Source organism: Varroa destructor, unplaced genomic scaffold (genome assembly GCF_002443255.2).
Source record: "Varroa destructor unplaced genomic scaffold, Vdes_3.0 BEIS01000005.1, whole genome shotgun sequence".
Classification (NCBI taxonomy): Eukaryota; Metazoa; Arthropoda; class Arachnida; order Mesostigmata; family Varroidae; genus Varroa; species Varroa destructor.
In genome coordinates this window covers 5826435-5842811 of record NW_019211458.1, presented here as the reverse complement: position 1 = coordinate 5842811, position 16377 = coordinate 5826435, and the positions used below count along the sequence as shown (strand labels likewise).

Sequence of the window (16377 nt, the reverse complement as noted above, 5' to 3'; positions counted from 1 at the left end):
AAGAAAAGAGAATGACATATTAGGGCATGTCGTCTTCGCTAGGGAATATGGAACGGTTGGAGAAAATATTGTATTGAATAAGAGCAAAAGGGAGAACCGGCTTAAGAAAAAGAACGTAAAAGCATTAGTATATAGAACATATGATAGGGTATATAACCGAAGCTCTATAGGAGCAATCATTAATTGTGGTAACAGATTAAGGACTATCGACAGTAGTCCCAGTGAGCGTTTTAGTTACGAGTTAGCTTAAAAATACTGAATGTACTTTAGAAAACGTTTTGAAGCCACTGTAAAAATGCGTGAATTTTCAATTTATAGATCAATGATAAAATGCAATCAAATTCTACTAACATTGGAGCCAATGAGACCACCTGGGGCGCTTTTTACGAGTTTATTCAAACTGGCATAATTTGTTTGTTGATAGCTTCATGTAAGTGTGAACACGACTTCAGAAAAGAACTCTTTATACATACAAAAAAAAACCCTCGAAATATGGTACACATATACATGGAGTACCTGATATTTTCTAAGAAACCAGTTCGATATTCAGTATTATATCGATCCGCGAGTGAGGCTTCTATGTATATTTTTATGCCAACTTAAATCATTTTGCTTTGTTCCAGAAGGCATAACGTGGTCAACCCTTAGAGTCAGCTGATTGGTGGCACTTCGCGCGAAGGGCAGGTTAGCGGTAAATTGATTTCCTATTCGTATAGTGCAATGTGTAACGAGAAGTTAGTTGTATTGAGAAATTGTGTGTTGTAAGTTATGAACTACACGTGAAGTATTGATTGCGATTTGAGTTAAATGCCTACTCTAATGGGACGATGGAAAAACCTACATATACCCACATCCTTAACAGGTTTAAAGTAGGTGAATCGAACTGTTTTGTGTATAAAGAGTTTTTGTCTTTCTGCTTATTGAGAGCAAACCTGAATTATCAATGCTATTGTCGACTATTTCTGAGGTTTATGCACCGTCCACCGGACCTGATTACAAAGAAGCAAGTGATTCTCCTGTCCCGAATTAATTGTCCCGAAAGCCAGTGTTTGAAATTGTCTTGCATCAGATGCGACATTAGATTGCGTAGTATTACATGTAAAAGCTACTCGTTTTTTAAATCTACTTTGGACAAGTCGTAAGTTGGCGAAGAGGCGCTGGAATGCAAGCAGTACCCTTCGAACAGCCCCATATCATATCCTGTCTCACTATCGTTCTCAATATCAACTTATTCACGCCCCATTCTGAAATTCGTTTCCTTCTTTTTGTAATATAAAATAAATTGGAGGTTTAGTTGTGAACACGCATTTGAATATCGATAACTGTAAACTGCATCAATTGGCGCACCCTAAATTGGTTGGTTATTTTTTAAATGAAAAGTTAACTAGAACACATCATGAAGCAGTCAATTAATAGTGTTTAGTCGTGCATTAAAGGGGCATCTCCGAATGTGAAGCCCACCAAAAGCGTTACTTGAAATAAAGTATCTGAAGCAAACACACAGCTTTCTATGAGTAATCCAAAAAGGCCTTCTGTAAAACCTTCATAATACAACATTTTAAAAAGTTTGAAAGTGCTACATAATTACACATTCGTAAATGTAACCCCAAGGCTTTCGTACCATTGGTGTTGACTCTAATAAACCTATGAAACGTTATGGCAAACGTACAAACAGCTATTAACCTTGATTGTGCTAACACTTCAGCTGCTTTATTTTAATTCATTACTTAGCGCATTCAAAGTGATGCGCATTAGCCACCCAGGCCACGTTGCGCTCAAAAACCTTGATTTTCAAATTTGCGTTTAGAACTAGGAACTAGTAGAATCTCGTTTACTCGAGTGGATTGCAGTTTTTTCCTACCGCTGGAGCTCCGCGTGTCGGAGTCAACGATAACCTTTCTTAGCGAAGCGAAGTAACTTCTTATTATCTGCAGGGGACAAGGTTTTTTTTTTACTTACAAATTCATTAACGTACATTCATCTGCATATTGAACTCATAGTGTCGGCCGACGACGTTAAGTCGTGTCATTCTGTTGTCACCTAACAGGGCTATCGGAAAGTGCAGGCTGAGCCTAATCAATTTTAATGATTGACTAACAAAAGCACTAGCTGGATGCTATCCTCATCGATCGTTACTAAACCCAATCCCTATGCGCAACTATTTAACGTCTGAGTGATGCCACACGTACGCATGCCCGGTGTGAAACACAGAGTTGATTGAGGATAAAGACGTCTTTATCCTTTAATCTTATTTATTATTGTTACTTATATAATTTTAACGTGTAAAATCAATTTATAGCTTCTAGGGGTAAAATCAAGTACTATTCAAAGACGATCTAGACATGCTACGTAGAGCGAGAGATAAGACATGGTATTAACCACTATTTCCAAAGGCGTTTTGAGGATCCTGCATCTAAACACTGCTTCTTTTTGCCGTTGTACGTGTGTCAAATAAAAATTATTGTATATAAAAAAAGTAACTATAGATATTTATTAATACGTAATATACAGGTGTGAAAATGAAGGAAGTTATGCATATATACACAGAGAGCTAGTTCACATTATGGAAGCAGTACGCTGTTTTACCATTATAAGGCGTATAATTTGCTAACAAATATTTCTTGTTTAGATTCACCCTTAAGTCTCTCCATCGTAGTCGAACAAGATGACAAAATGATCGGTCCCTACCTTGATCGACTAAATCAGTTAGCGATTGTATTGGCCAGTGGCTCGCCTCGACGGAAAGAACTGTTGGAACAAATTGGTTTAAAATTTGCAGTTGTCCCTTCGACCTTTGAGGAGAATCTCAATAAGAAAGCATTTAGTGCTCCAGCAGAATACGCACGGAAAAACAGTGAGCTGAAGGCTAAACAGGTCAGTCGCTATACTTATAGGAGATCATTCACGAAATATATATAACATGCTTAACAAAAAAAGGTTATCGATCTCTAACGAGTGCAGGCACCTTATGGAAAATTATGCCGTTAATAATTTCAGGTTTCTGAAACTTCACACGCCAATCTCATAATAGGATGTGACACTATAGTAACAGTGGGGGGACTAATCTTGGAGAAGCCGAGATCCACTGAAGAAGCAAAAAGTATGATCTCCGGTATGTAGGGGCGTAAGCATCTCTACTTGATTAATAGTGGCAAATTATTTTTCTCCAATGGCAGATTTATTTAAGTATCTTTTTTTTCAATTGTACCCAAAAAAAATAGTTGCTCGTTGGGTTTTTATTAGCTATTTTTATTTGAACTAGAGAAAAACGGCTACAAAAAAGAACGGTTTACAGCTTTTATAATAAAAGTTTCTATAGTTGGCGGGCAATATGATTACTCTGGCGGAACCCCTTCAGTTAGAAGAGTTCTTGAAAATACTCATTGCATATTAGATTCTTATTTGGTCTGCTTCTCTTAGCTTTGAGTGGGTCACACAGTGAGGTGCATAGTGGAGTATCCCTCATGGTCCGCGGAGAAGATGGCGAGCTAAAGTTAGCTGCCTCATTTACAGAAACAACATATGTAGAGTTTTCGTCACTTTCGGACGATGTTATTGAAGCCTACATTGCGACTGAAGAACCATTTGATAAAGGTTAGCCTCTTAATAAAGCAACCTGTTCAAGTTTCAAATTCGATTCGTTTATTTAAAAGGATTTCTTTACACGTGCATAGAGCAGAGGTATAACTTGTACACATTTTGTACAGTGCTGCCAATTATGACTACAGCTGTGATCTTCTAGTTTCGATATTCCAGTATATATTTCAGGCGGATTATCCCTAGACCCGAAAACAAGCTTTTTCTTACATCTTCCGCTCACTGTCATCTGATCCTTGTTGTTGCCTCTTCTTTATTTCAGCTGGTGGTTACGGCATCCAAGGTTCCGCATCGGCTTTTGTACGAGGCATTCGCGGTGACTACTTCAATGTGGTGGGATTTCCAATCAACCATTTCTGTCGCGAGCTTGATCAACTCATCAAAAACGGGAGCTTAAAGTTTCTAAACGACTGATCAATGATTTAGCTTCTTTTACTCTGTTATATGTAAATAATATATGGTAAATAAGTTGAATGACAGAAGCGCACTTGATAATTTTGTATGTTTATTGTCGCCATTCGTCTTAACGGCGGTAATTCACGAATACGACCGCCAACAATGTTCTACCGATTACGCATTGTACTTTGCATAAATCTTTTGCATTTTTGCAAGGTTCGTTGAATAAATAATAATGCTATGAGCCATAAAGCGAGACGACTGTTATTATATATCACGTAAAGTATTATATATACTAGCTGTGAGTGCTTCTAGTTAAATACACGGTACATTTTTGCAAGATTTTTAGTGTAGCATAGAAATAAAATCTGAATTTAGAGTATCTAGTTAATGGTCTTATACGCATGACATATTATTTTTGATTTCAAAAGGAAGCCCCTTAATAACTACGAAATAGATGCTCCGGGATTCGAAGACAAAATGTTTATAGGGCTTGTCGCAGAAGCACTATTATTATTATTATTATTTTCAGCGAATCGCATCGTATTCTCACCTTTTTTTTTTTAACTTATCCTTGGGGTTGTTTCATTGAACCTTTCTGGGTACAGTTTTATCAATATTGCGTTTTCGTACCTTTATCATTAGAACCTTCTTCGACCCATTCCATTGCTCTACTATCACAGTAACCTCTTTCTAACAGCTTGATCACATTTGTTCAGGAAGTCCGTTACTTTGATTCTACTATCGTCATCTGCTACGGGCCATGTAACTCGTTTCACCGTTTTGTGTCAATTATCCGATATGTGCTTCCTATGCAATTAAACAGTCACTGTATTGCATGTTCTGAGTGCTACGTTCGGTACCACCGTTAGACGTCCCATCAGGTGGCTGGTTTTCTACACAAAATAAAGTGTGCCCACATTCGGATTAGAATCCACATCGTCACGTGAACCTCAAATTTGGGGGTTATTATGCGAAGACATTGATACTTTCAGAATTTCCCATCGATTCCCGACAAATCGTACTCCGGGCAAAAAATGGAAAAAACTCACCCTTTTTTTCCATTTGATACCGTTTAAAAACGAAATTATCAGCTATTATCACGATAAGTGCCCCAGTATGATTTTGCGGTAATTTGTGCGAGAACCTATAAGCTTAATGTGAAAAATTTCCCCAGACAGGTCATTTCATTTCCATCGTGCTGTTTTTGTCATCGAGTGAAATTTGAAGCAGATCCCTGAAATGGCTGACAACATTTATATATTTATATTCATATAGATATGAATGTTGAAGAATGAATATGTATATATATGTGTAAGGGTAGGGCTGTATTGGCTAAAATTTATTAAACCTAACTGTTAAGAAAATCCCTTGCCACAGTAAAAAAAAGAAAAAAAATTATACAGCCATGTTCAGCTCTACCTCGTGGCCTCAAACAATCATTGATTACTTTTTAAGAAATATTCAATAAGAGATATTCATCTTGTTGACTCATATGCCCCATTAGACAGAAATATACGTGCCGCTTATGATTGTATACGAAGAAGCCAGTCAAAGTAATTGAAGCTGTCAGATACCGTGCTTATAGGTCTTTAGTTCTTTTCGTAGAGGAAACTAATATTGTCGTACAAACGCACAGCACATTAATTTAGACTAAATATAATTGATTCTGTCGGACAGCTAAAGCGAACGGGCCCCTATTTTCGAAGCAGGAACTACTAATGTTGTTTTGCAAAAGTAACGGATGATTTACGAGCCCTGTCTCGCGCTTCTTGTGATGTGGTAGCATTTAGCAACGAAGCTGCATGCAACAGAGCCCCGATTTCCGAGGATTAACTGGAACGACACTCCGTGATGGTCCGACGGCCCCAACTGATTATCGGTCTATACCATTGAGGGAACGAAGCCACCTTCTGTAAATACGTCTTCGTTCAATAAAGAGCTACCTGTGTCCTGAAAGCCTTTACTTATGATGCTTGCCATCAAAAATGATTTTTCGTACGCAACTTTTGCCAATCCGATAGATGGAAATCCTTCTATGGTAAATAGTGGCGAAGATCTGTTGAGCTGTACGAAGTCGGGCTTTAAATGGTCCGAATAAAAGCCACGTCTAACGACCGTAATTGTAAAGCAGATGTAAATGGTGTTCTCCTAAGCCAATTCTACTACACTTATGCCGCTGTTCATTTATGATGAGCAGGCATGGTTCTATTATGGAACAGTGAACAATCGTGATGATGTCGTCCAAGACCCCCTTTTTGCATTCGGTCCGGATGGATTTGCAAAATCTTAGACTCTTATATGAGGACATATGGCTCTCAAAAGGCAATATAGGAAACACACAATATGGCGGAACTGTATTTCCACTAGCGGACGCAAGGAGGAACATTGTAACAGGGATTTCGAGTTCTTGTGGTGCTATATGACCAACTAGCTTCGTTATATAATCTTGGAACTAATAATAAAACCATAGCCTGCTTGTGCAGCTATCAGAGTGATAGACAAGTCAGAGTAAGTAAATGGGAAATTGAATTAAATGATGATTATCTGGCAAACAGCTATCCCTTATAGGCCCTCTTCTACTCCAGGCAATTTATATTGATCCCAACAGTGTACTCCTTATGGATATTCTGGACAAATCGTACACTGATTAGTGGAAGCCGTGTAGCACTTGCGGAACTCTGAGTGAAACAGGACTGCACTATATGTTCTGTAAAAGCAAATGCAGGCGTAGCACGTTCAATGGTGCTTATTGTTCCACTACCTGGCTCTGCCTTGCGCCGCAGGTCCATAGATACTGCATACACAAATATATGTGTGTGTATATATATATACCCGCACGCCAAGAGTGTAAAAAGAAAAATCGCTTTAAGGGCTCTGAAAATGGCAGGATGGACTTTTTGTATTGTAGTTATACTGCAGTCGACTTCTGTGGTAACCTGAGAAAAGGGCTGCGGTTTTGAAAAAATTGCAGTATCACCGATGACCAAAACTTTCTCTAATCGAGCGAGGTCTAATTTTTGTGCTTATTATCAGTTGTAATATCTTCAAACTTCCGATGTTATTGTAGCTTTCTTTACTAATAAACATCCTTTAAATTCTAGAACGAGGTCACAACTGGAAATGACTGCTGCAGTTTTCATACAAGAATAGATACTACGCAGTGACCTAAATATTAGAGTCCTTTGCGGAGAATGCATGATGAGTTTATCGTTGAACATATAAGACTGGTTTGTAATGATATTTATCAGCATTTTTCACAGTAATCAGTGTATTCGACTTCGTAGACATCGTATAAAAAAAAAAAACATTTCAAGCGGTAAGCTGTTGTCTGCGATAAGGTTGTAAAGCAACTTTCCTCGTATGACAATGGTCAAATGATATTCGATAGCGTCTTTTTTACGTTTATTACTAGACGAAAATTCGGTGGTTACGCGCGTTTTTGTCAAACAAACGCCGACAAACAGCTGCTAACACGGCCGCGACGACAACTAAAGAATTATTGTATAGGAATAAAGTAGACAATGTTGAATTTGGTTTGAAAGCTTATTCAAGAATTCGCGTGCTGATAAAAACTACCATTATATATTTATGTATATCCGTCCTTAGATGCATTGTCATCCAAACGGCCAACGTCATTATTATCGCTATCGACGTTACAAAATGAAAGCTACAAATGGAGACGGCGTCAGTGTTCGCGCAACGTTAAAATACCGTTATAAAAGCCGTGCTTCATCTAAACAGCTTTAAGATAATCGGCAGAGGGGCATTTTTGTATCAACTTTGCCTTGATACACCTACGTACGCACATGCTTCTTTGTGAAACACCTCAGCGGCCTTTGCGCGGCAAAGTCAACAAAAATAATTAATTATAGTAATAGTAAGTTGCAGTATATACAAATGTACACTTACATTTACTGGAGATCGCTGTTTACTAAAATAATTGTTATTAAAATAATAGTTATTAAGCTAACTATCACAAGTTGACTATTGGAATAGAAAAAGTCTCTCTAGTTTGAGGGCTTAACTGTGCTACCTTAGCTTTAGCATGTGATTTTAGAATTTGGATGTACCTATAGATTTGCTAACCGGTACCAAAGTACTCGATACAACATGGCAAACACTTTACAAACGTGCATCGAATATTGAAAGAGGCAAATAAATGGTGTGGCCCCTTCGTATTAGCTCTTCTAATCAACTTGATTTCACTTTGACGCCAGTGTCCGACGCACCCATCCCACAACCGAAAATTTTTCTCGATATCTCGGTATTGCGATCGCTCCAACTGTAACCGAGTGATCAAACTTCACATGAATCACCGCGTCGCACTGCCGACCGGTTTAGAAGTTCGTTGTCCTAGTTGTATGTCGTACAGCATGTTATACTTCGACTGATGAAGCTTTTTTAAAAGATTCTACTATCGAATTTAGATTGATAAGGGCTATATACTATATATAAGCTACAAGCTATATACCGCCGTCCAGCCTGAGAATTAAGTCGTGTTGTTATTATTGTGATATCTCGGCATTATTGCCCGGCTGTTCCTACAGATGAATTATGAAAAGTTCTATTCCCTCCATGTTGCCTTCTTGTTGATTAACCGTTTCATACACCAACATGACTATCTAGTAAATTATTTATGGCACTTCTAGCGAGAACAAGGTTTGGGAATTTGCCGCTCCGTTCCATAGCAAAACGTATGGAACGACTATGACACCACGTACCGATCAAATGCTGTTAGTCCAAACGTTGTTAGACGCGTTCCTGTTGCGGAAGAAAGAATTTTATGATATGATACTCGGCCACCAGCCGATATAATTTCGTTATCTGCTTTATGTTCGCGTGACGGAAGGCTGTGAGGCAGAAGGTGCTTTAACAAAACTTCAAATTATGTTTAGGTATAGGCGTAGGTTATTGATAAAGCTTCTAAATAAGTGTTATCACCATATCGAAATCCATTCAACAATTTTCAGTAAATTTACCTGCTTAACTTATACTACTAAACTATGCTACTTTTAATGTGGGAACAGATTCTATCAAATGTTAGTTTCTTACTCAGTCGCAACGCGTCACAAAGGTCGTTATTTTCATATTTCAGAAGGACAACCTGGGGATTTGGTTGACAACTCGGACTCGTTGAGAAAACGTTGAGCTAAATAAAGCGTATCAGAGAGTTCTTTCGCTAGGTCCTTAAGTACTTCGAATTTGCAGAAATTTAATCAATATTTCTAAGATCCCATAAACATAGAGGTTACTGTACCATTAGGAAATCTCTTAGCAAAAGACTTGTACGATACACTGTCAGGTGTCGCACGATAATAGCCACTAAATTTTATATCTGAAGAGGCGCTATAACGGTCACTATAATCATGCGGTTTTCCTTATCGTTCAAGCCTGACCTCAATGGTAAAAGACTTGAATGGTCTTTTACCATTTTTTTTTCGATCGATTTTGCCGTGTTACCTAGTAGTAATATAAGTAAAAAGTTAGATTACTGCTCCAGCGTTGGACGCATTTTAGGTAAGTTAGCAAAGCTGTTCGCTTATTGTTCGTAAGAGATGATAAAGTCGGTTTTGGGTTAAATCTAGAACTAGTCCAATAGTATTTTCTACTACAGACATCACACTAATCATGTATAATATATATAATAAGAAAAATAAAATAAAACAAGCCTTTGGCTTGATTTCTGCGTGAATCCTTATGTACCTACTACTACCTAAATATAGATAACACAATGCCTTTTATCGTTAATCTTCCAATCATCTATTCATCGAGTTTCTTTATTTATCTGCACTACTTCGCGTGATATTTATCAAACTCGTTCTAACGCACATGCATATCACAGTAAAAAAAATCCGCCGTAAAGTACCTGTGTAGTACTGATTGAAAGGTACCGTCAGCCAATGCATGGACAACATTAAGAAGCCACTGCTGAACGCTATTAGGCTTTTTACACAAGTATAGGACTGTATAGGTCTTGTCATCATTACACCGGCAGCTTGAGAACGGCCTTCAGTTCCGTAAGCTGCTTCACTAATAACCGACTTACGTAAACAAAGGATTCATAGGTAATAAGCCGTAATACAGATGTGTTTTGCGGAAGACTTTTCTTGGTTGTGCGGATCCATTTTAATATATTTCTAGATATGTAAGGGAGAAAAGAATGCATATTGGAAGCGAAACTAACGCACTCTTACTTCTCTAAGGAAGTGATTAGGCTAGAGGAATAGGTGTATTTGATTTAGCTCTATATCTCTGTAAGCAAGAATATGTGCAATGCTTGAATTTGTATGGTCAAAGGAGATAAATGGATGAACTTTTGTCTTACGTTGCAAGGCTGTACACAGTCGCATTTCTAAATGAATTACTTATTTTTCGATTACAAATTCTCTAATGAAGTTAAATTCAACTTTAAAACTGTGGCTGTAACCAGGATATCTTGACCTGCTATAATCGCGCTTCTGCTAAAAAGACAAAAATATAGTGCTATTCACAGCATGATCGCAGTTCATATGGTCAAAATATGTAGAAACTGTTCACCTGTAGCTCAAAAATGGTGAATTCAAATAATGTTATCAAGTATATCTAGTTATTTAAACTAGTATAAATGTCTGTAATTACTTCAGATTAATATTACTCAGTAACTGCTTTGTGAACCCGGCATGGTAAATGGCCAAGTCTATTATAATAGACTGGACCAGGAATCGTTGTTTCATGTTTCCTTAACGACATAAATTTTGCACAATTGTTTAGATAAAGAAGGCAAATTTATATATATATATATATATATATATATTGCATTCGTGTGGTATGTATTTATGCATGCCCTGAAAGCTTTATTTTCGGTTCATTGTTGTTAATAAAGCCAACTTATTTGACCTCTTGTCTTCGCAGTCAATACAGGGTAGATCACCCCGCATCGAAGTAACTATATTACACTACACTTTATACAAGTTCATCTACATATACCTTAATACCTACGAGGCTTTTATCTAAACTGACAAATTATTTGATTCACTTCAGGCCAGACAAAGTGGTCTGTTCTTCACTTATTCTTAGCAGGCGGAACGGTAAAGCACAACACCGTTTTACACTCTATTAGTCAGCGGCAAAATTGAAATTTGCGTATCCAATGAGATCCGCAAAATCTCCGTCCAGAACAGCGTTATTTTTATTCGATTTTCCAGAAGAGATAATTTCACCACCGTGATCAATTGTCTCCACGGAGTAAAAGCTTTGAATGTGTCCGTGAAGCTTTTCTGGGGGTCCATGATGATCTTCGATTATCACCTGAAAAACCAAGCAGTAATTAAAGTTTTCTCTTTAACTTCAGTGGTTTAGAATGAAGCTTTTCTCAACTTAAAACCAACTCACTAGTGCATATTTCTTATTTCTTAAGCTTCTCTAAAAGTAATTTGTACAAACTCGGATCTCCGATATCGCTATAGATATAAGCAAAAAAAGACTTTATTCGAGCTCAAAGCTGAAGTATACAATTTTAAGGAAAATGACCGAAGTTAATAGAAAACTAATACCTGCGGCGCAAATGCAGCCAAAAGTCTAAAGACAACTCGGTGCCTACCCATAGAGTTCAATTGAATATATTCCTATGGGCAGCATGAGCTTTTCTTGAGGTCCCGTGTACATTGGCGTCAGCTCTAATTTTAAACTGAATATTAATCTTTCAAAAATAAAGAATCTTTTTTTTCGTCGATTTGCAACTAATGGACATAGCCAAATATATTGCCACATTTAAATAATCAGCGTTCCGTTCGCAACTATCCTAGAATCATGAACCGTGTGTTGTAATTTTTGCCAATTCTCCTTTCATTTTTATCAGTTAGTCATCCTCTAGTAACAAAACTTATACCATAGCCTTTGAGCGCATGTAGCTTCTGTGAAGTGACACTTCATTGCGTTCTACTTAACTGACCAGATGAATCCTACCGTTCGTTGCTATCGTAATTCTTCGGTTAGTGCCAAATAGATGGAACGAGCTCAAGCAACGCGTTGCTCGTAAGGCCGTACGAATAGTTTTGTTATATATATATATAAAGCTTTGTTGCTAAGCAGAAAAAGCTCGACTCAGTTATATCGAACAACGCTCGAGTAGGATGTGATGGAACTCTTAAAGTATTAGTAGTTATCAATATTAATACTACAGTTACGTTGTCTATCTATGATACCCAGAATATTATGTAGTGGGCTAGAAACAATGCCCGATGACTACAAGTACATGAACCCATCGGTGCGCAAAGTGAGAGCAAACATCCGATTGGCTCCATATCCATTCGTGGGCCCTGCCAGACCTACACTTGAATTCATTTAAAAATTACAAATTAAAATAAATTATTTTCCTTATTCAAACCGGGACGAAAGAAAAGGAGAATCAAAAACCTAACATGAAACACTATAGCTGCTGGGCCCTATATCGCATTTTCTAAATAATCAACGTTTAAAGAATAAAAAAAATGCTATTTTATATTGTCGGTAGTCTTTCATCGTACTCGAACATCTCTTGAACACTGTTAATACCGTGGCACGGCGTTAGCACGCATAATGCTTTTACATTAGAACGCCGTTGAACTTCTGCACCTTTTAAAACACGACATAATTAAGTATTACAGAATATAAATACCATTGGGCTACCTTATGAGTTGCCTTTGGACAACGTATATAAAGAGCATTTAGTTTCTGGTCAGGATCGTCTATCCAATTTCATTTATCTGGGCTTGTGTGTCTACGTTGAAATATAACATACTTTTTTACAAAAGTACATATTTCATAAGTTGGGAAAATGTATTAAAAGAACTGGATGCTACAGAGCAAAGTCTATCGAATGGCCGGCTAATCGGCAGTCGCCCCCTGGTGGAGCTCGACGGAAGAAAGCCCAAGCGATGGGCTGAGGACTACGAAACGGAAATGACAATTAGACCAGGTAAACAATGTAACCAAATGTGCATAAAAAATTGTTGAAATATCTTTTTTATTTAGATACAATTTAAAAAACAAAAAAGTTTCTATTGAGTCCAACTGCCCTGCAACTTGGCAATAAAGAACTAAGCTCAATCAAGCACATTCGTAACCGTAACAGTAAGCAATCTTAAAAACAATGATCACTGTCAGACACGGCAGTATACGCTTCTAGAACGAGTTAGATTTTATAATACGTTATTACTGACTTATACTTGTAATCTTTTTTAAATGTCAATTCTAATTTACGCATCGTTGGTAGGTAATATTCAATTTGCCGAGGACAAGGGCTGTGTGCATCGCATTGATTAAACATATAAGATTAATTTCAATTTATTCAACCATATATTATCCCCGGGATATTGCTATGTATAAGACAATGACATAGCATTCAACAAGCCGAGAAGTAATCTTTGTCCTACCCTAATCCCTACATTTCTTTGTCCTGATATCTATTAAGCTCGAGAAACAGCTACCGCCAAGACTAGCGTAAGACACCTCCTCGTGGCATTTTCTCACTATTTCACATTATTTTAACACTATTTCTGTTTGCCCTTGTACATCAATGTAGGAAACGATTTAATCCTCTTTGGCGGCGCACGTAGCACATTTACAAACATCAAAAATGGCGTCAAGCTTTTGCCCTTCTTGGTTTTCATAAGACACATTATGTATCCATCCACCTTTTTGCCCTTTAAATTCCTTACAGTTTTAGAGAACCTGAAGCGTATGGTCATTTTTTGCCCAGACATCACGGCTTAATGTGCTTTAAAGCAACACGTAACTGATTTATAAGGCGGTTATTGTCATTCAGTGAGATGCTTACACAGAAAGCCTCCAAGGGCAACTTCGAATCATTGGAAATTACGACTATATTGTATTTCCTCTCGAATGGCAACCAGCTTTACTGTTCTTGACCCATTGTAGTTCTTTATAAACACGACCATTTTCTTCCGTGGATCCACTCGTAAAGTGTATATTTCGCCTTTATTCCGCTTCTAAAGACAATCGATTAAATAACCCAGGTGAAAAGGTATTTGGAATATTTTTCACTGACGTTTTTGGTAGTTGTGATTGATTTGTGTGGTGTTCTGTCTGTCTGTCTGTGTTGGACTAGCCAGATATACAAAAATGTCTTTCTGGCGCTTAAATGCCGTAGATATTTTTTTGATTTCCGACGTTGCTGCCGGGTCGGTAAGCTCAAAACGGTCGTCCGTTTATTATAGCTTAATAACTTCTACGAGTTTCAGTATTAGGCACCTTGAAGCAAAATATGGCAGCGAAATTTTAGGAGTATCAAACCATTATCGGCTAGTATAATGTACGTATCAGACATTTAACTTACATCTAATCCAATTCTGCGCAACGAAAGCAAACGAAATAAAAAAGAACTTGCCCACAATAACTTAGTCCAGCATTGCATTGCATAACTACACTCATGTCTAATATTGAGAACTCAAATAATATCAGTGTTTAAGTTAGTTGTTTTTATATACTTAAACTACGATTAGTTCTATATTATTCAAACTAAGATAGATAATTTTCAACTTAATAAAATTAGGTCACATACTTCTCGAACTAATGCAGCCTTATTTCAATTCCTCCCTTATGGCGCTTTTTTTTGGTACCTTAAACCAGTAGACACGACGACAGTACGTTTTAGACATGCTTCTTAGACAATAACCGACCTTAATTAGGGAGCTAAAAAATGGCGTGAATCTTTTTGGCACTTCATTCTTTTTTGTCCGGCTAACGAATGGAAATCTGACGCAAACTAATATATAAAAAAAACTCGTATTTTCACTAGCAAAACATTGTATTGAAGACCACATGTAAGATTATATTTATTCAGTACTAGATATCTTGTGTGAATAAAGAAGGCCACTATAAGATTTACTGAATATATTATGTTTTTTGAAGCCAAATGAGGACTGCTTACCGCTAATACATATGGATAGGTAAACATGATATCATCAAAAAACGTCAAGCGTGCTATCTCAAATAGCGAAGCAAGAAGTCATTGTAGGTTCGACGTTTCAGGAACTTAGCAGGGCCTTAAGAGGCACTCCCCATAACCTTATATATTCTATTCTATTATTTTATTTTATTTATTTATTTATTATATTTATCTGCTTTATTTTAGTAGGTTCAGTCTCTTCGAATTGCATGGTTATGAAATTTGAACAAGTGTTTGTTCCCTTATTTAGTATGAACTAGACACTTGTGCCAGATAGCGAAGCTTTAATCAGGCCTGACAGCTTTCGCAGTCGGAGACTTCACAAATAATACACGCAAGCGAGATTTTTGGAAAAAGCATTATCAGTTGAGTTTGTCGGCTCTAACTGATAACAGAGCGCCAAGCAATACTTAACATACTCATACACACTTATTATGGCCTTAAGTTAATAATGAATGTAATAGAACAGTATCTACTAGAAGACCCACATGCCATATACTTTGAAAAACTGCCAAGTCACAACAAACCTTTTGTGGTTGGGCATAGATGTGGTCAGCTATGGCCCGTATCTGATGTATACTGTCAAGGCTGCCTAGACCAAGATGAGCAAGAACTGAGCGCAGGTTTATCGAATCTATGCTCTCACCGCTCAAAATGTTCACGTCCGCATAATTCTGGTGGTCTTGCCCTCTGTGGGTTACCTTCACCTGCACTTCTGCTTGATGACCGTCGTATAGATCTCGTGTATCATAAACACCAAAATCTACGTCAAACGCAGTGGCATGCTCATTATCAAAGTTTAGTAGACGCTCGATGAAGTCGGTGAGTTCCGACCTTTGGTGACCGCCGAGTACAGTCGGATGCATTTGCCTTATTCCATAACCGTATTCGCCATAGTCTTCCGCGCTGTATTCAATGGGTTTCTGGTAAGATGCTTGAGGCACCACTGCAGCATAAGGTAAATGTGATGTGGGATCATAGTAAGGAGCAACTTCGCTTGTCCTGTGCATAGATCTCACCGAGACGCCCGTTTTTCGATAGCTTAGAGGAAAAGGCTGGGGATGATGATTCTTGCTATAGGAAACAGCATGCTGATTCTGATTTTCATCCGTGTGCACGACCGTCCAAGTTACTGGTAATAGAAAGTATAAGATGAACCGCCTCATATTATGTTGCAGGTGAAAACTGAAGTGTCCACGAAATTTCATCGATGTCACCTGGACAGCTATTGACCGCACGAGTTATTCTAACTGCTGGTACAACATGGGCAATAACATCGTTTTGAATTGGGGAAGGGCGCTGCTGGGTAAGTGGAGGTACCACTGATGCGAACTAGTCTCTGCCAGCACACGTCTGCAACGATAAATAAAGTTAGTTACCTGTTAACAGATAGTGCTAACAGGCACCGCCTATCGGGCCCATAGTGAACCACGAACCTCATATTGTCCCACTAT

At 37.8% G+C, this 16377-nt stretch overlaps 2 protein-coding genes across 2 annotated transcripts; one reads left to right on the top strand and one right to left on the bottom strand.

The window, feature by feature from the left end:
• Positions 1-632: 632 nt before the first annotated feature.
• On the top strand, positions 633-4249 carry LOC111251900 (uncharacterized; the record flags this gene model as incomplete). The annotated part of the gene is made up of 5 exons (XM_086990468.1): positions 633-684; positions 2780-2874; positions 2998-3112; positions 3421-3594; positions 3860-4249. Coding segments are annotated over 5 exons (588 nt in total), but the record flags the coding sequence as incomplete, so codon positions are not given.
• A 5483-nt stretch (positions 4250-9732) lies between these two features.
• On the bottom strand, positions 9733-16131 carry LOC111251728 (uncharacterized). Its single transcript, XM_022808630.2, has 2 exons — positions 15451-16131; positions 9733-11283 (listed from the first exon to the last, which is right to left on the bottom strand). The coding sequence occupies exons 1-2, from the start codon at positions 16129-16131 to the stop codon at positions 11092-11094; spliced, it is 873 nt and encodes a 290-aa protein (XP_022664365.1). The 3' UTR covers positions 9733-11091.
• Between the last annotated feature and the right edge of the window lie 246 nt (positions 16132-16377).

Excerpts from the sequence above, each read along its gene's own strand:
- LOC111251728 (XM_022808630.2), bottom strand. The coding sequence starts at position 16,131 with ATGAAATTTCGTGGACACTTCAGTTTTCACCTGCAACATAATATGAGG. Across the intron at positions 11,284-15,450 it reads TCTATGCCCAACCACAAAAG|GTGATAATCGAAGATCATCA; the intron begins GTTTGTTGTGAC and ends TTGGTTTTTCAG.